This window comes from Vespa mandarinia, chromosome 12 (genome assembly GCF_050613455.1).
Source record: "Vespa mandarinia isolate Hongniang chromosome 12, ASM5061345v1, whole genome shotgun sequence".
In the NCBI taxonomy this organism is placed as follows: domain Eukaryota; kingdom Metazoa; phylum Arthropoda; class Insecta; order Hymenoptera; family Vespidae; genus Vespa; species Vespa mandarinia.
Window position 1 is genome coordinate 5,874,868 of NC_140821.1, and position 25,133 is coordinate 5,900,000.

At 37.0% G+C, this 25,133-nt stretch overlaps 1 protein-coding gene across 1 annotated transcript; it reads left to right on the forward strand.

Annotated features, from left to right (window-relative positions):
• Positions 1-21,456: 21,456 nt before the first annotated feature.
• Positions 21,457-22,350, forward strand: LOC146872652 (uncharacterized). The gene has a single exon (XM_085660678.1). It carries the CDS (start codon positions 21,457-21,459, stop codon positions 22,348-22,350), a length of 894 nt encoding a protein of 297 aa, XP_085516804.1.
• The last annotated feature ends 2,783 nt before the right edge of the window (positions 22,351-25,133 follow it).

The window sequence follows — 25,133 nt, forward strand, 5'->3', positions numbered from 1 at the left end:
AAACGGGCACCCATCCTTTCTTTGATGTCTGGGAAGTACGCGTTCGTAGTCTTTCCTTTTGAAGAGTTCTTCCATCTGGACTGTCAATCTCTGAAAATTTCTTCATCTACCTGTCTAAGTATCGCACGCTTATGCTTCGTGCCTTCCAGTTTTCGCGTCGCTGATTCGATGCTCCTATTTTTCCTAATATCGTATAGTTTTCTACGCTTCAGTAACTGAAGATCTATCGGAGGCTCCGCCGCAACGACGCAGAGGGATTCCGTCGCGGTTGTACGGTACGCGGATGTGACCGAAATGAGGGCTGATCGCTAGGTCGCGCTTAACTTTTTCAGATCTCCTTCGGTGCAGAGATCCGACCATCCCGCTGCCGCGTACGTGACCGTGGGGGTAAATACGCCTCGATAGATAGCCCGTAGAGCACAATGGCGGTCCCCATTCTCTGGCCGCTAATCTACCTAATTTTGCGAACAATGGCCCGACTTTATCATTGAGGTACGTACGCAATGCGTCGTAACCCTCAGCCCTTTATCAAAGTATACTCCGAGGTATCTGACGGAGTTCCTAAATTTTACGGTATTATTCCCTATCTTAATGGTGGGTAGCCTACTAGCTAAGTCGGTCTTTTTTGATGTCGTTTTCCGCTTTCTATCCGGGCGAAGTCCTCCTCTCCTACCTATGGGTTTCCTTTTAACCCAGCCACTTTTTAGGACGATAGCCTCCGTCTTACGTTCGGAGATAGATAGTTTGGATGTCGAGCACCATCCGGTGATGCTTTTGATCACGCGATTTCCCTTCACCTCTAGTTCCTTCCTAGAATCTCTATCTAGGATGACGAGTAGGTCGTCCGCGTACGCGATCGTGTTGACTTCCGATGAATCTTCGAGCTGGTCAAATATGAGGTTCCAGCAGGAGGGGCCAAGGACCGATCCTTGTGGGCATCCTCTCGAGGCCTGCTTGGAAATCTCATGCTCTCCTAGAGCGATTTTTACTTTACGGTCCGCGAAGTAGCTTGTCATCCGCGATCCCGGAGTGCCTTAAGAACTAAGGGCCACCAAACATTGTCGAAGGCTCCCGAGATGTCGAATAACAATGCAATGATGTATCTCCGTGAGGAGGCAGAAACGATTCGGCGCATCTCTACTATCGCGTCCTCGGTGGAGCGTCCCGGGACAAAGCCATATTGTTTGTCCGAAAGTTTACCCGGTGCGAGGGATGTTCCATTAAGGCGCAACTTCAGCAGTCTTTCTAGAACCTTTCCTATTACAGAAAGAAGACAAATGGGCCGGTAAGACTTGGGGTCCTCCACGTCCTTATCCACGCCTTTAAGAAGTGGTCTTAAGGAGCCCTTTTTCCAGATGGATGGGAAGATACCCTATTGGAGGCATCCGTTAAAGAGGTCTACGAATTGGGATGGGATTACAGCAAATGCTCTCTTGAGCACGCATAGATCGGGCCTCGATAAGATCGGGCCCCGGGGCCTTTCCATTTCTAAGGGATCCTATTACACGCGCGACCTCTTCCTTCGTGAAGAGGAAGGCATCTTCGGTTTCAGGGACGTTTCGGGACTCGACTCAGCCTTCGGGGGATGTATCGCGAAATCTATCGAGTTATGGTCACTGGACGTCCATCCTGTTTTAACCTTCCATTGGCCTATGAATCGGCTCATGGATTGTGACGATAGGGTTACGTCAATATACGAGGAGCCTCTAGTCGTCCAAAACGTGGGAGGCTGCTTCGCGTCGTTAATTACTCTTAACCCGGATGCCCAGATGAGGGCTTTTAATTTCAAGCCTCTCTCGTCGGTGCCCTGAGAGCCCCAGAGAGGAGATCGCGCATTGGCGTCCAGTAAGATAATTACTCTCTCCCTCCTTAGGTGACGAAGTACCGATTCCAAGTGCCTAAGGTGCTCCTCTATTTCGTCGCTATACTGAAAATAGTGAGAGACAACGTAGAAGGAGGAGCCGGGTGCTTGCACTTCCGCACAGACACAGTGCGGAGTGCTGAGCTGCGAGATAAAAAGCAACGCAATGTTCGGATTGGTCGCCGCTACCGCTGACCAGGGTCTTTCGTCGCGAGTGGCCGCTATCCTTGTTTCGCTGCCTAATCCTATGATTTCGTATCCTGAACCGTGCTTTTGGACGTACAGCTCCTGCAAGAGTAGTACGTCTAGGCGCTTCTGACTAATCAATTCGCACACTTCGCCTGGTACCGTTCTTGAACGCCCCATGTTGAGTTGCAGAAGATGGATTTTCGAGAAAGCGCAATTAGCCGGGGAGGGGAATTGGTCAAGGTCATGTTGTTGCCGCAGATTGATACGCAGGGTTCGGCAAAAGTAACTCGCGGTACCTTCATTTCGGGATCAGCGTCTATCGCGCAAGTGGTCTCAGGGGATACACGTGAGTTGTGTTCTTCAAGGGTTTCCGATGGGGCGACGTTTACCTCTTCTACCGCTTCCGGTATTGGGGGTGAGACCGTGCTAACTTGCTCAGCGTCTAGCTCAATAATCGGTGGTAGGGGGTTATTTCTTCGCGTTATTCTAGCCCTATTGTTACGGGGATTGCGGTTATCCCTAGGGGCTGGGGGCATATGTTCCGTTTCCGGGGAGGATTGTGCAGATTGCGTACGAGCGTATGCGCGCGTTCGCGGTCGCGTGATAATCGGTGCGCTCTAAATTCTGTTCGACCTGTCTTTTACCCGAACTGGAAGGACGTATCGCACCTAATTCGGTATTCGTTTGCGTGGCCTTAGAAGATGGCCTATCGTACCTTTCTAAAACGACTGTAGCCTCTCGAAGACTGCCTATCACCTGATGCAGTCCAGGTTGTGCGGGGCAAGGAACGTAGCGGGAGGTCGCACGGTGAGTATCCTTGGACGACGTTCGCACACTCGACCGGCATGTTGCTGCGTTCTTACGCTGCCCTACGCCGGAAGTGCATCCGCTCGTCAACTTCGGGGTCGCGCTAGTTGCATTAAGCGAAGCTATACGCGAACTTCTCCTCACCACGCTAACCTCCCCTGAGAAAGCCTCCACCCGGAGATCCGAACGGGAGGCTAGTTTACCTCCGGAATTTTTTTCCCCAAGCACAACCATCATGGAAATTTTACGAAGCAACTTCTTTATTAAAAAGAAGAAAAGAAGCTGCGAGAAGAAAACTTGAAACTGAAAGAGAAAGTGAGAAAAAAAATGATAGTCGTACAGTGGGTATACAACGTTTCCCGTTTGTTTCGTAGTTCATATCTGTCGCTGAAATCACACACACTTTGAACAAAAGGTAGTGAACAGCCTTAAACCGTTCTTAATTATTTGAATTTTTTATTAAATCTTTAAATAATATTACAATATCAGCGACGTAAACTACAACTAACAATATATCCTTTCTTTTGTCACAATAATAAACACAAGGATCGAAGACTGATGAATTCTTTGCCAATCTGTTTGTTTTAATCTGTTTATTGCCTTCTTTAATTTACACATTTAATTTCCGAAATTTTTGAAAAAAGAGGAAAAGGTATTTTTTTATCTTCCTTATTCATACCCAATGATCTAATTTAATTGTATAAAAAATATATGTATCCTCTGATATATTGGGTTTTCCAAAAAGTGCTGATAGTCCTCCATCTTCAATTGGACACAATACTTAAATGAAAATTGCTTAATTTAAAGTAAAAAGATGTTTGAAGATTTAATTCAATGTTTCATTTTGATATATGTGTAATGTATATAAAGTTTTTGAACAACTCCAAAATTATGTTACGTTTATTGATTTATGTTAAAGTTTTCATCTTTTGTATTGTTATGTTCATATATGATTATATGAAATATGATTGTATGAAAATAAGATACATTAAAACGAACAAAATTTTGTTTATTACATAAGTACGTTAAAACAGGTCGAAGGAAAAAAATTTTGATATTAGAAAATATTTCATTTCTTTCATATACATTTTTATATTTATGTAAATATCTTTTTTTTATATATTATATTATACGTATTTATCGATAATACGAAATCATTTTCGATTATATGAAAATAAAATCTATTTAAAAAACAGTTTGGGTAGTTTTGTCAAAATATCAAAGGAAAATAATTTTCTTTATTTTCTTTATTTTTTTTTAAAGAAATTTTTGCATATTTTTAGCTTTTTTCTATTCTTTGTTTCTTTTCTTTCTAAATGGTATGCATTCAAATTAATGATCTCAGAATCTACAGAATTACGTTAGAGAAATAGGAACGATAAAATAAAATTTCTTCAAAGAAAATAAAATTGTCGAATAATTTCAATAACATTACAAAACGAGACCAAAGGCCTTTTGTTTCCCTTTCTTCTTCTTCCTGGTTAAAATAGGTGGTGCATATATAATGCATCTTATATTTTTGTAGGTCGATACTGAACACTTTTTATCGTTGCAATGACGCAACATAAATATTTACCTTTATGTTCGCACGAGATGTGAATATGAACTTCAAATGATTCTATTAGACCTATTTGTCTATTGAATAATTATACTAGACGGATTGAAACAATTTAATATGTATGTACAATGTAACGAACAGAAGGGTGATGAACGTACTATGCTTTTGGTATCTATGTGTATGTATTAACGTGTATATGTTACAGAATAAGAAAAATTGTGAATTTTAAAAAGACGATGTGGATATTTTTGATGTATCGATACATACTAAAGTAACATATAGCGATATTAACATTACTTCTTGATATAATGATAAGTTCACTTTCGAAATGTTGCTATATATTCGTAAAATTCTAGTTATATTATGTCTCGTTCTTGATAATAATAATGTAGTCATGTTTATTATACTAAAATCACAACATTTAACGTATAAGGTTTCTTTCTTTTTTTTTTTAAAGCGACGCTCAACCGCTATGATCCCTCGATCATTAGACCCTCTAGCTTCATATTGTTTCGTTGTGCCTAAACATCAACTCGTTCGTTTTTCGTAACTCGCTCAAAATAATTCTTTAATTTTTACTTTTAAATATATTAAATTATATTTAAATATGTCGGAGAAGAAAAAGAGATCAAGATTCCGATCAAGATCCAAGGAAATGTCCAAACGACGCAAAGATGATAAAATACATGTCTTGAAAAATCGCATTAATAAACTAACAAAGTTAGCCGAGAGGTTAGTGAGCGTTCATAAAGGACAACTCACATTAAAATTTCCACAAGGAAATAATGGAGACTGAAAAAACTGGTAGGTTTAAAATAAATAATTATATAAAGAAATAAATCTCATTTTTCCACATGTAAATTGAGAGGTAATATTGACACGACGTTGTCAGTCCATACGATTTGAGACAATAGTCTCCCACCTCTTTTGCTTGTGATTATATAAGAACAACATCATAGTTGGCACAAAAAGTGCTTCTATATTCCGTTCCTTATAAAATTACCTAATTTGGTAATGTTTTATTTTTTCTTCTCAGACCTTGATAGCGAAGAAGAAAATAAAAACTTGGAAAATAATCCAGTTATAAAAAAGGATGAAGTTACGGAAGGAGAAGTTAAAACAGATATCGTGGTTGAGGTAGAGGCATTATTAGACGGCATCCTGAAGATTCTAGATAAGGATCCAAATGAATCCAGGTTCAAAGATCTAAAATACTACTTATAACTAAAAGAAACGTGGTTGGAGTGGAAAAATAAAGGCCTCTCAGAGAAAAATAAAAAAGAAATCCTAGAATCGTATAGAAGGAAAGGTGACTTTTACACTGAATCGCCCAAAATAAACCTTGAGATACTACTGTTAGATGTTGCTAAAAAAAGAGACTCAGCACTTCTGGATACTCAAAACTGTGTAGGTACCGTCATATCGACGGTTGGGGGCGGCAATTTCTATGTTAATAGATTCTCCGAAAGACAGTCTAGACGAAAATATATTCACGGATTATATCAATCACGCTGGATAGACATTAACGGATGTCTTTTTTCAACAGACTGAAGCACAAAAATCATATATTACACCAAAGTTAAACAAAAATATTAAACCAATGGTAAACTAGATAATTTCCAATGAATGGTTGTACGGGGACAAGATCAAGGAAATGGTTAAAGATGCAAAAGAGACTGGAAAGGCTTGTGCTGAAATTAAGGAGAAGGCTCCACCGAAAACAGTAGCAAAATTTCGAAGTCAGGGAAACTTGAAATACCCCTCGGCGAATTACCGTCCGTGAGTCAATTTACGTATCGTGGGTCAACAACAGAAACGCCTGTTAAAATTCAAACCAAAGAGGTACAGAGCCCCACGAGATCTGCCAAGAACAACGACCTGGATGACAAGTCACTCATCATCGAGGAGGTAGTAAAAATAATTAAAACAGCAGGTCGTTTATTCTTCTATGTGGAGAGATGGAAAGAAACTACAGCTGATAAATATATTTTCAGCTATTTAAGTGGTTATAAAATGTCATTTATAGAGATATCGATCTAAGAGTCTTTACCGAGGGAAATTCTTTTTTCGCTAGAAGACGAAGTGAAAATTGTTATTGAAATTAAGAAACTAATAAAAAAAGGGGCTATCGAGGAATGCAAAGACTGTAAGGAACGGTTCATTTCGTCCTTTTCTCTAGTATCAAAACCTGATGACTCTAATTGATTCATAATCAAAAAAGAGTTGAATAAATTTATTCGAGCTCCACATTTTAAAATAAAGGATATTTGGTTACCACTAGGTCTGATTTCCTCAGGAGATTTCTTAGGATCTATAGATCTTAAAGATGCTTATTTCTCAGTACCTATATATAAAGGCCATAGAAAATTTTTAAGATTCAAGTTCAAGGGAAAAACACTCCAATTTTTATGTTTACCATTTGGATTGTGCACCAGTGCATATATTTTTACCAGTCCATATATTAAGACTGCGAGGAAAAATATTAGTCTTATATCTAGATGATTTTTTTTTTATTGATAAATCAAAAAATGGTTGTGAACAAAATATAAAAAAGATAATTAAATTTTTTGAATTTTTGGATTTAATTATCAACTATCAGAAAAGTTTCTTAGTCGCGGAACAATGTTGTAAATATCTAGATTTCGTTATCTATACTATTAATTTAACAGATCTATACCTTAAATTTAACAGATAAGAAAAAGATTTAAATAGTAAAACTATTGAACGAATTTAATATAAACCAAATGTACAAAATTAGAAAATTTGAAGAATTACTCGAAGTATTGACGGTTACATATCTTGCGATAGCTTATGGGTTCATTCATTGTAAGCGATTGGAGAGACAAAAATTTTTAGCATTAAAGTTTAAAGGCAGAAACTATGAGAGAAAAATTTTAATAACGGAGTCAATATTAAAGGATTTCGACTAGTGGAAATTAAATGCTACCATTGGTGAAAATTAAAACTCATACTTATGCTCTCGAAATTTTCTTAGATTCATTATTAGATTTTGTTAGATTGTGGTTGTTACTGTGAGATAAAAAAGCTTTTCGTTTTTGGGATAAACAGGAAAGAAAGAACAATATCAATTATTTTGAATTATTAGCCGCATTATTTGCGATCAAATGCTTCGCGTCATGGTTATCGGGATGTGAAATATTACTTCGCTTAAATAATACCACAGCTATCGCGTACGTAAATAGGGCTGGAGAAGTCTAATATCCACACTTTAGTGATATTATTAAATTCCTAAATAATGAATTTAAAGAGGGAGCAAATTACACTACGCTTAATACTACCTAATCTACTGTATCTTTAATTTCAGCATATGATATTAACAAAGATGGATTAATATCACGCTTTCTTAAAAGTGTATTTAAGCAGAAACCGTTTAAGCCAAAGTATTCAACGTGGGACATCGATTCTGTACTGGGATACATAGAAAAAATGCATCCAATTAAGAAATTGAAATTAAAAGAAGCTGCAGAAAAAGTAGTAATGTTATTGGCATTAACTACAGCTCAAAGACTTCAAACTTTAGCACTGATAAGAATTGATAACATAGAAAAAATTAAGAGAGAGATAAACATTAAAATATCGGAATTGATTAAGACCTTAAAACCAAGAGTATTCTCTCCTGAACTGATTTTACCCTTTCACAAAGATAAGCCAGAACTGTGTGTAGCCCCTGTGGTTCTAGATTACATAGATTAACTAAGGAATTAAGAGATAATAAAACAACGTCACTTAAAAAAAAAAAGAAACATGCGTTAAACGTGATTTTAGCATGACAAGCCTGATTATATTATTATCATCTTCGAACGAAACATGAGGCTTCGGCGGGCTCATTTGATCTTACAAGCATATTATTTCATAAAAGAGCTATTGTGATTACATTTTTTAATATTATATTAATTATGAACATAGTTATTAGTGGTTTTGTAATTTGTTGTGCATTTGTATCATTAATGAATATTTAATATTCATATCGTTATTACTTAAATAAACACATATGACACGTAGATTTTTCTTTATCTGTATTATCTAGAAAAGGAAAAAATAAAATATTTTCATTTAAATTATTATCGCTTCAAAAAACGTTGTACATTTTCCTTATTACTCAACAAGAGTACTTGATATTGATATTATTATTAAATCAATATATGTACATATCTTTTTTTGAAAAATGCAATAAAATAATTTTTGCTATCGCTTTGCCTTAATATCGCTCCAAATCTATTATTCAAAATATCCGTATGCAATTCGGTAAATGGGCCTATCCCATAAAATTTTAATACGATCGATCGTTTAATCTCGCTTTAAGATAATTAAATACGAGTTTTTTCCTCGCCAAAACGGAAATTTACGTCGGACTTCAGCTGATTCGTCAAGGATCATGCAATTAACGAATTCTGCGCGATTTTTTTCACAAGTAGCCTGTCATCATTCTTTCATGTGACGAAAAATTATTGCGACCTGTTCCGCCATAACATTCGGATCGTTGCTTGTCGCTTCTTACTGGACCTTAACGATCGCGCTCGTCATCCACGCGTCCGTTAGATCTGCTTCCATTATCCTTAAAAACAATTTCCATTGTGATTAATCTTTGTTTTCTTAATAAGTAGTTCAAACTAAAGAATAAAAAGAAACTAAAAGCTTAAAGAAACTAAAAATTTGTTCACGTCAAAAGATTCCAGATCATATAGCAGATTACTCTCGCGTATGTCGTACGTTTTAATCAATCCCTATTTTAAATCGAATTCTTAATTTCATAAATCCCAGGCGAGTCCGCAAAATTTCTAAGATTTAGAGCGTTGAGTAGCAATCAACTTATTAAATTATTTGTGGAAGATGTATTTTATGTTCCAGCATTAAGAGAATATATTCTGTCAGTGAAAAGGCTAACAGAGAAGGATTATAAAATTAATTTTAACAAAGAAAGGTGTGCAATAAAGAATAAGGATAATGTTTTAACTAAAGCTGATTTATGTAAAAGTCTATATATATTTAAAAAATTCGATAAGGTGATTATATTTATAAAATAGCTATTTTACTGTCGTATAAATTAGATAAAGAATTAAAATCTATAAGTCTGAATTCATTAGGCGTTTTCATTCAATTCAATTCAATTCTTGCGTTTATTATCGTGACAAGGAGAAGGATTTATTACGATATTTTAATATTATCTAAAAATTTAAAGAAAATTTAAGTACTTAAGAACGATTTAACTAATACTGTTTCATCTATAAGGGATTTAGAATGTATTAAATACTGTTTAGGAATTGAATTTTCAGTAAATAAAGAAAGTGTAAAGTTAAGTCAAAGGAAATATTTATATTAAGAAATTACTAGAAAAATTCAATATAAGTGATGCCAATTCAGTTAAGACTTTATTAATAAAAGGATTTTAATTAATAAAACAGAATTCTAAGATTGAAGTAGTATTGTTGTGGTTAAAAAATAAGGTAGATAATATATGTAATTATTATATGAACTGCTCATTTGTCAAATCGATTAATTCTTTAAAACAAAAAGTGGGAAGATGTAGGGAAATAATATAAATTGCTTTTTAAAATTTTCTTTAAAATATAAATTCAAATAAACATTAGAGTGTATAAATGTATAAAACAATTTACTGGTAAGGCCTTGAATTGTATTATTTGAATTGTATTATTCCAACGATTTACATTAGAGTACGGAGTTAATCAGATTGACTTCTGAAATAATTATCTTTTATTCGATGCCAAAAAAATTTTGTCATTTAATGGTATTAAATGACGGAAATTAGAGAAATTTATTATGAATATAAAAAGTGAAAATAAATCGTGCTTTGGCACTTAAATTTAAAAAAATTCGAAAAGTGAAATTAATCAATTTAACTTGTGAGTGGTTCATATAGAAGATTTATTAGAGATACACGCTATGAGGTTTGCTTAAGACTGACTCACACTCGGACTTTCAAAAATCTTGTCAAGAATGGAGAGGAGGTTAGTCGGCTAATAATTAGCAACCAAATCTTTTGGTTTGTTGGGTTTTAAAATGGGAAATACTCTATTTTCCTAGAGTTTGGAAAATAATTAAAATTTTAACAAAACCTAAATATATATACTAGAATTGAAAGATGAACTTATTTGAAGTATGCATTAACATGAGTGAAGATATTCTGTCGTCCTCAGAAGTCTTATGATTACTCAGACGGCAAATGATAGACGAGGTACAACAAGGAAAATTGGAAGTGTTCTACTGAACTCCCATCTTCTTAAAATTGAACTGATTGATCAAGCCATTAATGAAATGCAAGTGCCTGGACTTTAACATAGAGGCGTTGTTATGGATGTCAACAAAATTTTTAGCTAACGCATCTACTTTATCAAGGTCAAATGACGCTACAACATTATTATGCTGTAAAAAAGGCACAGTGTATAATGATAATTTGGATTTGATGATTATTGAATGTTGCTATAAAAGGTCGGGTCAATTTTTTAAAAGACTCAAGCTGTTCAGTCTAATTTGTATTTCTAAGATCAGAAATATGAAAGCATATCTAAGCAGAAATATCTCGGAGCTAATCTGAGTAGTTTCCAAACAGAAGTCGATTGTGTCTGAGCCTCCTATAGTAACGTATAAGTTGAATTAATCAATTATTCTCTGATAAAATACGGTGCTTTGGGTGTAAGGAGACACTGATAGTAGTGACCTTTCTCACGCATGCATGCATAAAAAAGCTGATAAAAGTGATATATTGATAAATTTATATATGCATGCATAAAAAAAGTGATAAAAGTGATATGCTGATAATGGTACTTAAGTTCTCCCTGAAAGAGTAATGAAACTTCCGATTTTTAATCTGACCAAGATAATGAGATGTTTCAAGATGTTACTATAACAGCCATGTGATCAAAATTAAGCCTGTCCACAACTTGGCACTCAATGTCAGCTGCTACGTCTGAGATAAAAAGTTTATCACCGAAGGTGTGATGACTGGCACTCAATGTCAGCTGCTACGTCTGAGATAAAAAAGTTTATCACCGAAGGTGTGATGACCATATAAAATCAGAAGGATAAATGATTTGATACCTATTATTCAATATATGATTAAAAATGAATATACCAGTTGCGTTATTGTAATTATTCCAGCACGTATATCTATAATTTCAATTTTCTGTAGTGACCTAAGGCGAGCCTATTCTGACTAATTAGTCAAGATTACAGAGAGAGAGAGAGAGAGAGAGAGAGAGAGAGAGAGAGAGAGAGAGAGAGAGAGAGAGAGGGATAGAGAAAGAGAGAAAGAGAGATCTTCGTTGACTTTCGGTGGTCGAAGTGGGATGTGATTATTTTTCAGGACATTGAGTTTTTATTCATTTATATACACTGACTTCATGTGCAATCCTGACGATGATGAGAATGTTCCATCAAAAGAATTCTCAGACGTGGTGTGTTTGGGTCGATTAGGCTTCTTCTCCTGATATGCGATTCTTATGTAGTCAAATTTTCTATACTTGCTTTTTTCCTTGCTGCTCATACTATCAGAGAATGTAGACACGTACATGCCTTGTCCTTGAGTTGGTGCTGTAGTAGTCAGTAATCAGTGCTGCAACGAATGCAATGTTTGGTTACTATTAATATTAGGCGGTTCAGAGTACTCGATTACAGTGGAAAACAAAATTATAAAAAACTTTCCATATTTGTATGTTACGTGTATTTAAAAAAAACAAATTACAACATAACAAATGAAAATTATATTACAAGATAATACATATAATACATTTTTTACACTTTATATGTTGCATACTACCGCTAGAATGAATTTACGAAATCTTTAGTTCGTATGATACACAACAAAGAACTTAGAGAAAAAATGGCAATATGAGTTAACTTTAGTTGAACAAAATAATAAAACAATAAAACAAATATTAATTAAGATGAATAGTTTTACAGAATGTGTTGACGATTATCAAGGCACTACGTAAATTTAGGATTTATTTACATAATATTTCTTTCAAAGTTATTACTGATTAAAGCATTTATTACGATCGTTAACAAGAAAGTTTATGTGTGCGTGTTGCGAAATGAGTGATTCTTCTCGAAGAATTCTCATATACGATTGAATATCAGTTGGATAAGAGTATACTACACGTACTCGCCCTAGAAATTCTTTATTCATGGTATTGCTTGTTAAAGATAACGACGACAGACTTCTGTCAGATTAAAGAAGGTCCGAGACGAAGACATGCGGGTCGAGCGATCATAGGAATGATTAAAGAAAAAGGTATGGAGAACTTTATTTCTAAAACGATTTATTGTACAGACAAGTCAATGATGACGTGTTTATAGAAGTTCTTAAAACGTTGCAGCTTCAAATAATTAGACAAGCACTCGAATGCGACCACTTTGCGGTAAATAAAACTGAACAATTGGTTAGTGTGTAATATTAATCGAGGAAATGAGGCACAAAATTGAAAAGGTCGTACGAAAGTGCATTAGTTGTATATAAGTCGAATATGAACAAGGAAGCCAGGAAAGATTTTTATATCTGATAGAAAATGGAAAACTACCGCTAAGTATATACCATATTTTATTCATATACATAGGTCTCATTCATTCCCAGCACAAAGAAAAATTATAAACATGTCTTCGCAGTAATTGATGCATTTACAAAATTTTTGTTTGATTGTACGTAATTAAGAGTTTCAGACATTGAAGAGTTTTAAGACATTGAAGAGATACTAAATCATTTAAGGAAATAAGCAACGATCTCTGGTAATCTGTGATGAATAATCTTTCACCGCGGAAAAACATTAATTTCAATTGTTTTTAGAAAATATTTCAAGGATAAAAGAATACAACACATGACAACGACGATAGGAATTCCACGAGCGAATGGATAAGTAGAACGTATCAATAGGACACTCATTCTTTTATTGACGAAAATGGCGATGCCATATCAAGTAGAATGGCCTTTATATTTGCATCTCGCAAAAAAATATCAAAATGTTACTCCGAAAAAAACCATTGGAATCACACTTTCTATCTATTGCTTGGTACTCATATGAAGATGAAAGAGGACCAGTTGATAAGGAAAATGAAAGAAAGATTTATATGTTTTGCGATGATATAAGAAAATGGGTAAGATTTGAAATTTCTAAGCTCCAACAAGACTGCCGAAAGAATTTTAACAAACACCGAAGCAATACAATAGGACATATTAAGCGTACTCCATTTGCATCAAATTTAAAGTTTCTATTAGAGGCCTTATTGAACAAAGATGATGTTATAAAACAATAGATACGTCTTCAGGAAGATATAAGAACATGAAAATTCGTACATAACCTCTGCAGCGGTACAAGTGAGGTACGAGTGAGCTGGAAGAAACCTCCAGACTCGTTCTCCTCAAGAGGACAAGCATTTATTCTCTGGAATAAATCTTAATTGTTCTGAAAAAAAATTCATTCCCATCGAAAAGCGTCCATCGGTTGAAAATTATTTACCTCAGCTGGTGAAAATCTATCAGTTTGATTACTCCCATTTTTATTTCTTACATCGTCAGGATTTGCAGTATACATTTGTTCTAATTTAGCTAATCCTGCCATTATATTCTGTTCGAGAATTTTTTCTGCATTTCTTTCTATTTTAATGTTTTAATTTTACTCTTATGATTTTCAATACTACTTATATGTTCTTCAAACGGCGTACCGAATTTTTATATTAGTTGAAATAATTATTCTTCTTACAATACTTTTGTCAACATCTTGATGTGTCATCATTGATTTTTATTTTGTTCTGCTTTAGTTAAGCATCGAAATAACCAACGATAGATAATATGTAACTATGAGACATTTTAATCTCGGATGAAAAGCAATATAAAATACAATCCGCAGTACAAAATAACTTTAACGGAATTTGAGCGAAACCCTTCTGATGAAATCCTTTGTCTTGAAGTAATTCTCTCACCAATTTCTACAAAAAGAGATTTGTTTGCCATCAATATAGATAATAATTTTTATTTCATTAAAAAAAATAAAAAAAACGCATAAAATTATTGTATCTCTTTGAAAGCTAAATATATATTCTTATTCTACCATGAGAGAATAAATCCAAATGAACGTAAGCTTATTTTAAACGCGTAATAAGGTTTTGTGCACCATGGAAATAGGAACCTTGTATCAAGGTGCATTATCCTTATTTTATGTATATGATAATGCAGCAGCTTACCTTTATCAGATCCCTCTTGGCCTCGTAAAATAACGGGATAACCATTTTCTATCCAAGATAAAATAGATGCTAATTGACTTTTAACGGGTCCTAAAAGTACACGATAAAGATTAATTAATTAAATATTGCATCTCATAATTCGTATAATATTTAAATGATCATTACTTGAAAGTAAAATAGATTTGTCCTCCGTCTCAATGGATTAATATATGTCAATGAACAATCGACTGCACTTTTCGTTATAAACAACATCGAATGGCTTATCAGGATCTGGACACCAATAATCCATCGATTGATAAATCAAATGGGCCGTATTATTCATAATGTTTTTATCTTCGATTTGTGCTTCTGTACCAACCGTCTGTGTATATGCCTTACGTAAATAACACAAAACCGAATTAATCAAACCGGAAGCTAATGATGGTACTGAATTGCTTGTCTTGAGAATTTCATCGATGCAGATAGATAAGTATGTCTTTATATTTTTCCAAACATTAAAGGACAAATCCTCGATATTGAAGGCAACCGGAAGTGAATCCAGATTAATCGTTCCAAGATGGACGACATCTAATCGTGAAACTGTTACTGGATTAGCGATTGCCAACTTATGCGTCTCAAATATGAATCTGTATTTCCTTTTTTTTTTAATCAATTATTGCGTTGATAGTGTTAATAATAAAAGATATATATTTTATATAAACCATTTCCGAGTTTTACACCAACGCCAGATTATGTTAACAATCTATTTCAAACGATCGATCAACTCTTGCCAAGCTATGTTAATAGTAGTATCTCCTACGACATTGAAAAAATTAATGATTATAAACAAAACTTTATTATTTCTTAAAATTTTATTTAAGAAAATTAATTAATTCGTATCCGCGAAAAGAACCATTCAATTTTTCGCTTGTCGAAGCAGACCACACTTTAGCAAGATCAACAACAGCTTTCATTTCGCTATCAATCACAACATACTATTGTTGAATCCGTTCATGAGTTTCATTACCCAATCCAACTTATTCAACATTATATGATTCCCTTTCTAACTCCTTTGGAGCGCAGGATTGAAAATCAACGATTTCTAATAACGACGAAATGACGATTCTAAATCGTTCCCAATCGTTCCAGTGTCAATACTTATACACCAAATTTCTTACCACGTTTCTTCCTAATTTACCAACCAGAATTAACACAAAAAAATATAATAAAAAAGATATGTAGATATATAATTAATTTTATTATAATTAATTTATGATATTTAGTTATTTATCTATCGTTATCATTAGCTACTGCCTCTTGTGCCCATTGTTTAGAGTCCTTGAAAACTCTATTCCAATCATTTGAAAATGTTCCCTTTAATCTGTTGGCATATAAAAATAAAATTTGTCTCTTTTTTCCTCTTTATCATTGTTATCACAATTATCATACTCGAACAATATGTCATTAGAATGCCATTAGAATTATTAAACGCATCATCTACGTTTCAAGGATTAATGAATAGAATATTCTTTGGGTGCAGAGAAATGAACTCTTCGTATACTTAGACTATGTAGTTATTTACTCGAATTCGCTAGTAAAACGCATTATAAAATTCCGAAAATTATCTGATAGGCTATGACAAGCTGGTTTAAAGCTACAGCCAGACAAATGTAATTTTCTAATTTTCTTAAGAAAAAAGTAGCATACTAGTAGCTCAACGAGATTGAAATTCGATCTGGGAAAGATAAGAGCCGTGAAAAAATTTCTGAGACCACATAGAGTTAAGAGCATCAAGTAGTTTTTATGATTCGCCGTATACAATAAACGATTCATTCTGAACTTCTTTTCAATTAATAAATCTTTCACTAATCCTTTAAAAAAGGGCGTACCATTCAAATGGGACGAAACGCAAAAAAACGCTTTTAACAATCTAATAAACCTTTTTCTCTAATACTCAGATTTTTCAAAGCCGTTCGTTCATTATTACTGCAGATGCTTCTAACTATGCAACAGAAAGAATCTTGAGTCTAGGCGAAATCGGCAAAGATCTATTGTCGCGTATACTTCAAGACTTTTAAACCAACAAAATTATTCAACAATCAAAACAGAATTTATATACCATATATACCATAATCTACGCTGTAAATTATTTTCTACCATATTTGTACGAAAATTAATTTAGTTTAGTGACAGATCACAAACCATTAGTCTGATTAAATTCAGCAAAAGATCCAACTTCTAGATTAATTTGTTGGCGTCTAAAATCGCTGGGTACTAGTATAGGATCGTGTACAATACCGTAATAGAAGTACAATACAGTAAAAGAAATATAGATGCGGACGCACTATCGAGGAACACCGTGGATATAAGTATACAAATATTTCCAATAGCCAGTATAAACGATCGAAAAATGACGATTAAGCAATGATGAACTCTACTCTTCTAGAAATAAACAAATGCGGAAAATAAGAACCTCTTTTAATAAACCAAACGACGAACACGATAACGAAAACATACACATAGGAAATAATTCTGAATACGAAATCAAAAACGATTCTGCAAACAGATGTAGTAAAAATAATAAAGACGATAAAGATGAAACAGACCTCAAAGAAATACCGTACAGTAATATAGACAGTCAAATTATAGAAATTAGAGATCGTATAATCATGTATAACGGACACCGTGCATATTTCGTGATTGGAACACCCACAGACATAGCCGAAAAAACTAGCAGATAACGGAAAGTTATCCCCAATAAAGATAATTAAACGAAACGAACGATAATTTTCTCCGTCAAGGAGAAAATTTCGGTCTCTATAAAATTGGAAACTTTCGACGATACCCTTCGTTCTTTTTTCGACGCGGTTCTTGAACTTCAACTGGAAACGATAGTTATATCCAAAGGATCAATGAGAGACAGTCTGGGCCGACGTTAGAAAAAAACTCCATTCGATCTTTTCGGGTAGAAATACTAAAATCATTGTATTAAGAAATGAAATAATTACATTAAAAGAGATAAAAACGACCCAAATGATATATAACAACCACGCAACTTCTATAGGAGAAAACAAAGGATTCACGAAAACTTATTCTAAATTTAAAGAAAAACGGCTCTAGTTAAAAATTATGTATAGAATTATCATAGTTGTCAAGCGAAAAAGCTTGTGAGGTTAAAAACAAATCAACCAGTAAGTCTTACTGAAGAGAAGAATATTTGATAAAATTTCGATGGTAGTCTTATGCCTACCATACATAAGGGAAACAATTACATACTAATAGCACAAAATCTATTAATTAAATATTCAATAGCTGTACAACTTCGACAAGCTTTTTCGGAAGAAATCGCGGATGCATTTATAAAAAGCATCATATGTATGTAAATTCTGATCACCAAAGGGAATTTTAACAGATCGAGGTTCTAACATTTTATCACATTTAATGAAAGCGGTAGAAAAAAAATTTTGAATAAATCAATAACAGACTAGTACATACCATTCGCAATCGAAACAGATCCATTTAACTTTTTCATTTACAATTGAACTTCCCGTGGCACTGTATCTCTGTACGGCAAGCTTCCATGCGAACTGCGCGTAAACTGTGTATAACGTTTCTTACTATGACATTAGATCAGAATAGAATCATAAATAAATAAGTTATAATTTATTTATACATTTTCATATAAAGATTTCAAAAAATACGCAATAAACTAATATCTTTTAGTTAATCTTAAGGGTGGTTGGCAATAGATTTATTACGATTGCTATAATTATTGTTTAACATTTTATGTTTTTTGACCATTTTTTTTTATTAATTGAAGGTGAAATGCGAGCATTGTCACTTTTTCGTTTTTCTTCATCTTGTACAAACAAAACGCATTCTATATGGCCACATCAATTATATGAAAAAATATTATTTGTACCATTTAATATTTTTTCTGACGGATTCAACGTTAGTTATTACTTTATCCCTATTATTTATCATGCTTATATTTGCGGTTTGGTCCATTTCGATGGTGGTTTTTTATATAACTTGCTTCGTTCAGTAATTTATTTTTTTTGTACTTACAAAATCTGCAGAGTAACAAGTGAAGAGTATATATATATATTTCACATTTATTTTATTATGTGAGTGCTAATTTATTAGGAGAAGATTGAAAACATATTTCACCTGCTTTTAATTTTTCATTCATGATAGACATATCCCTTTCTTCGACATTTTACAGTACCGCAGGCGTTTGTTGTATTGTCGTAGAGATAAGCGAATAAAGCCGGATTGGTATACCAATTATCAACAAACAAGGTGTTCTTTTTCCTAAATATGGTACTAATAGTGAAATTATAATTTTGCTTGATTTTCTGAGAGACTTTTCGGTTATTTTTGTTACCTCCGAATAGCTGTTTGCATATATAATAAAATTGAAGACGTATTTAATTTTACAGTCGCAGAGTATAAAAAATTTGATGCCTAATCTATTCCGTTTGGATGGAATATATTGTTTGAACGATAACCTGCGTTTATATAACAATAAACTTTCATCGCTGCGTAAGTTACAAAATGGATTAAAATAATTTTTAAATAAAAAGCGAAGCTTATTACAGAATTCTCTTATTTTAACTAAACAATCAGAATTAGTTGTCGTAATCTCACTGAAATAAAGCATTCGTAATAAAAATACATATCGATTACTATTCGTTATATGTCCGAAAATGTCAGTACGCAAAAATTTATTTTTTATCCAATACTTGGTGTAATGCAATTTTTTAAGTCGCGACATTAGTAACCTAATTGCAAAAAAAACAACATATTTCACTTAAAGTTGTCATTTATTCTTGTTTTATAAACCAGTATATGGAATTTTCCATTTTGTGTGTACGGTACTGATTTGTTTTTTCTACAATAAATGATACTAATTATTGGAAAAAAATAGCTCGAAGTTTGCTAATGGAGTAGCAAATCGATTAATTTGTATTTTCATTCTAGTCATTCGAATTAAATTTATATATTTTCGGATTCAAATTTTTCTGTTACCATTACCTTGCATACCACCTTTACATGAATATCAAAATCGGAAGATTCTAACGAACTCAATATTCTTCTTTACAATTTTCTTACGTGCTTTCTCCCATTTATATTCTTGTTTAGCGCATTTTCAATTTCCGAGTCTACTTCCGAGTCAGTCATCTGTGTGAATGGCGTGTGAATGTTCTTGTACGGCTATTCCTTTCATTTTTCTCTTATCATATCTTTTTCTATTCTTTCTCTTACTCTCTAGCTTCCTTCCGTTCCTTTCCTTTCTATTGGGGAGCTTGCCTCCCAAAAATATATTACTCATGATGGATAGTACAGCGAAAGGTAAAAGCGGGCGTGGGAAGGACACCCACGCCACGGCGGTGTCAGGTGGTGGTAGGGCAGGCCACCCGCCGTCGTCATCCAGCAACTGCCAGGAGTTTGGGGTAGGCAACCTGGCCCCAGCTCTGGATAATGCATCAGGAAGTGCACCACAGGTAGGCGACCTGGCCTGCGGTGTGACGAAAGTGCCAGGAAGGGTAAAATATGAAGAAGGCCACTTGGAGGAATGGCAAAAGGCTGCTAGGGCCGTTGATGGCTTTCGGCTCTCCGGCTTGACGGCACCTATCCAGCCTGCGAAGGGAACAACACAAGATGGAGAGAGTGAGAAATTCGCGCAAGCGAAATTCTTCCTTGCCAAAATGAAGTCGGTTATTACTAGTCAGCCAAACGTAAACAGGGAGATTAAGCAAGGGCTCTCAGAACTTGAGGACATCATTGATAGTCTCGAGTTCATGTATAAATCTCGAAAAAAGATCAGTAAGGGAGCGAGGACCCTCGCCCGGTTTTCTCAGAGCCCTAGGGAAAACTTTATAACAGATGCTGACGCGGTTAAGAAAGTAGCCACAAGCCCGCCGCAGTTACCTGAAGAAAGCCTCAAAAGGCCGAGGCAAGAGGCGACGACGACCGAAACCACCAAGTGGACGGAGGTCGTCAAGAAGAAAAGAAATAAGAAAAAACCAGCGAAAAAGGAGACGAAACATCCACGAGGCGAAACATCCAAGTAGGCGAAAAAGAAGTCGAGCAAATCGGAGGACAGGCCGAGAAAGGGAACGAGATCGGACGCGATCCTCCTGAAACCTGCGCAAGGTAAATCTTACGCAGACGTAGTCGGAGCCATCCACCAGCGCTTCAAAACCAGCGCCGCAGGGGTAGATGTTAGGTCGGTCCGGCAGATCAGAACCGGAGGGATTCTCCACGAACTCAAAATGACCACTACAGATATTAGGGCCTCGTTCGCAGAAATCCTGAGAAAAGAAGTACGAGAAACGAGCAGCATCACGGAACTGGTCCCTAGAGCTACGCTGGAGATACGGGACTGCGATTGCTGCACATCGTTGATAGAAGTCAAGGAGGCCCTAAAGAGGACCCTGCCAGACTACTCGGGGAAAATCAAAATTAAGATGACGAACCCCAACGCGAGACAACAATGCCTGGCCCTCGTCAAAATAGAAGAGGAAGCAGCTGCGATGCTTTTAAAGGCCGGACGAGTGCTGGTCGGTTTCGTCAGCTGCAGGGTCAGGCGAAGGGCAGAAGTGGGGCGATGCTACCGCTGTCTCAACTATGGTCACTATAACGCCTCGTGCACGGGATCTGATCGTAGTAAGTTTTGCTATTTCTGCGGTGGCACGGGGCACAAGATAAAAGACTGCAAGGACAGCGAGCCTACTTGCTTCTTGTGCTCCAATAGCGTAGTTGAAACTAGGAAGCACCTGGCGGGATCAAGGGCCTGCAAAACTTTCCAGGAGGCCCTTGTAATAACTAACAAGAAGAAAAAAGGATGAGAGTACTTCAGGGTAACCTCAATAGGAGCAGAACGGCGCATCACCTACTGACCCAGCTCTGCTCTGAGAAAAAAGCTGATATTGTTCTAATCAGCGAACAGTACCAAGACAGAGCAGGAGTAGGATGGTACGCAGACGAATTGGTCACCGCGGCCATCTGGATCCCAGATCCCCGACAGATACATGTGTCGGATCAAGGATCCGGACGCGGTGACGTTTGGGTGAGACATAACTTGACGACTTATGTCAGCGTATATCTCACCCCGAACAACCGGATAGACGACTTTCAGAACAAACTGGACGATCTGGAAGACGCGCTGTGGAAAATGCAAGGGGATCTCATTGTGGCTGGAGACCTCAATGCCAAAGCTCTCGAATGGGGGGAGGTCAGGCCGGACTCCAGAGGAAGACGAATCATGGAGGTGGCGTCGAGACTGGAGCTATCGGTACTCAACACAAGCTCGACGTCAAACTTCCGAAGGCCTGGCCACAGAGAGACGATCTCGGACGTCTCTCTAGCCAACGCACACCTAGTGGCAAGAGTCGCAGGCTGGCGAGTAATTGAGGATTATACCGGGAGCGACCATCAGTACATCCTATTCGATATACACGATAGGAAGCCAGCCACGAGAAGTGCAGAGCGACCCCCCGGTGGAACATTACAAGAATGGATCGAGATGGCTGTCTTTGGTCATAGAGGAAGGATGGAGATCCCAACAAATTGCTTCCGCGAGTCTATCGCACCTGCACAAGCTAGGTTGACTAGCGCAGCAACCATGAAGCTCATCCAAAAGGCTTGCGCGATAGCGATGCCAAAGAACGAGCGAAGAGACGCGACCTCGACGCTGCTCCCTTGGCCGCAGAGTATCAAGCGGCCAAAAAAGCTTTGAAGAGGACCATCAAGTCCAGTCAATGACGGTGCTGGAAGGAGCTGTGCCTGGATGTCGACCAGAATCCGTAGGGATTAGGGTACCAGATCGTCACTCGCAAGCTGGGGACGCACACGCAAGGAATCTCTCAGAACGCGAGGACGTTGGAAAACATCATTCATACCCTATTCCCCTCACATCTGATGAAAGAGATTCGCACAGCTGCGCAGCCCCGAAGGGCCACAATTTACAGAGGAGGAGCTACTCAAGGCCGCATCTTCCATGCGGAACAAGAAAGCTCCAAGACCAGACGGTCTTCCAGCGGACGTAATGAAAGCCGTCGCGCAGTCATCCCAAGCTCTTGCTAAACATGTACAACATGCGTCTCAGGGAGGGCATCTTTCCCGCTCCGTGGAAGAAAGCCAGATTTGTGCTCATAAGCAAGGGCAAAGGTCCAGCAGATGCCGCTTCGTCATACAGGTCTATTTGTGTGTTCGATGGCAAAGCTCTGGAGAAGCTGCTTAGGCCACGGCTGCACGCAGTCTTAAGGGCAGCAGGAGATCTTGCCGCCCGCCAGTATGGATTCCCATCCGGCCTCTCCATCATCCAGGCAGTCCAGGAGGTTGTCACGGCCGCTAAAATGATGGAGCGAGGAATCATCTAACTCGTCCTTTGTGTCTGCTAGCCACCTTAGACGTGAGAGATGCCTTCAACTCCGTAAGATGGGACTTGGCAATGGAAGCGCTCGAACGAAATTTCAGCGTCCCGAAGTACCTACTCCGAATTCTCGGGGACTATCTGAACGAGCGCTTCCTAGAATACAGTCCTGGCGATCCTCCAAGAAGCTTGGAGTTAACATCGGGGACAGCCAAGGGCTCCATACTGGGAACGGATATCTGGAATATATTCTACGACCGTATCCTACGTATGGTAGTCCTTGAAGGTGTTTTCTTAGTTGGGTACGCAGAAGACCTTGCAGTTGTCATAACCGCAAGAGCCGCGGAGGGGGCACAGCTGCTGCTCAACCAGGTCATGCGCAGAGTCATCTCCTGGACGGAAGACCACGGGCTATCTCTGGCAGCCCAGAAGACAGAGATCGTGCTACTTACGAAGAAGCGCACCAACACTTTGCGCAGCTTCATTGTAGGAGATGCGGCAGTCCAGACTAAGTTGGCTGTCAAATATCATGGTGTAATGCTTGACAACAAGCTTAATTATGGAGAGTACATAATCAGGGCAGCCGACAAGGCGGCAAAAGTAGTAGCCTCGCTGGACACACTCGTGGCAAACATCAACGGGCTCCGACCGTGCAGGAGGCGACTACTGATGCATGCCGCCGAAGCAGTGATCCTGTACGACGTGGAAGTCTGGACCGAGACGCTGCGAAAGAAGAAATATCGCAAGGGCATAGCTGCGGATTAGGAGAGGCGCTTTCCGAATCGCGTGCTCTTACCGCATGGTCTCTGAGCCCACGGTGCTAGTGGTCGCGGGGGTAATCCCGATTGATCTACTAGCCCAGGAGAGACAATTCGTCCACCAGCAAAAGTGTGTTCTGGGAAAGGAGGAGGCATCAAGGCTTGCCAGGTCTACCAGCATCGTGACCTGGCAAAGCAGATGGGAAAAGGAGCCTCGGGGCAGATGGACAGCCCGACTCATCAGTCGGCTAGACAGCTGGCTAAACAGGGAGGTGAGGGGTCGACTTCTACCTCACTCAATTTTTGACAGAGCATGGCCTGTTCTGCTCCTACCTCGCAAAATTGAAGAAGGTAGCTGATGGCAACTGCCCCTATGGTGACTCGACCGTCGACGACGCACACATTCTTCAAATGTACTCGGTGGAGCGTCGAACGACTCGCCTTGGAGCAAGATCTCGGAAAAATCTCACCAGACAACATTGTCGAGAAAATGCTCCGAGATCAGGAGGAGTGGAACAAGGTGGCACGGTACGTCAGGGCCACTTTGCGCAGAAAAAAGATGGAGTTGGGGGGCCCATAGACGTGCCTCCAACGTTGCCACAGGCTCCTGCCCCGTAGAGCCGAAAGGAGAGTACCGTAAAGGGACCTGATGCAGTGGCGCCATCCCGAAGTATTGTCACATGGCGGTGCCGGGATGGTCTCAGTATAATACTAGAATGGATATAAGTTTAGTGGGTAGTACCTATTACAAAGGTGAGCCCGATACTCCAGAGACCTCAATGGGGAAACCAAATAGTGCAGGGCTCCTCTGGCGGACGGAGTCCCTGGGTTAGTGCGTAAAGATTGGCATTATCAGACCATTAAAAAAAAAATTATTATTATTATTACTGTTATTGTTATTGTTATTATCAATGTTACTGTTATTATTATTAATATTATTATTATTATTATTGTTATTATTATTGTTATTGTTACTGTTATTGTTATTGTTATTGTTATTATTATTGTTATTGTTACTATAATTGTTCTTGTTATTGATACAGTTATTGTTATTGTTGAAGATATTGTTATTGTTATTGTTACTGTTATTCTTATTGTTATTGTTATTGTTATTGTTATTGTCATTGTTATTGTTATTGTTATTGTGATTGTTGTTGTTATTGTTATTGATACTGTGATTGTTATTGTTGTTGTTTTTGTTATTGTTAATGTTATTGGTGTTGTTGTTGTTGTTATTGTTATTGTTATTGTTATTGTTATTGTTATTGCTATAGGTATTCTTATTGATATTGTTACACTTCTTGTTATTATTATCGTTATTGTCATTATTATTATTACTGTCATTATTATTGTCATTGTTATTGTCATTATTGTTGTTATAGTTATTAC

What these genes read in the sequence shown, in the direction of transcription:
- LOC146872652 (XM_085660678.1), top strand. Translation starts at nt 21,457, where the DNA reads ATGAGAGTACTTCAGGGTAACCTCAATAGGAGCAGAACGGCGCATCAC.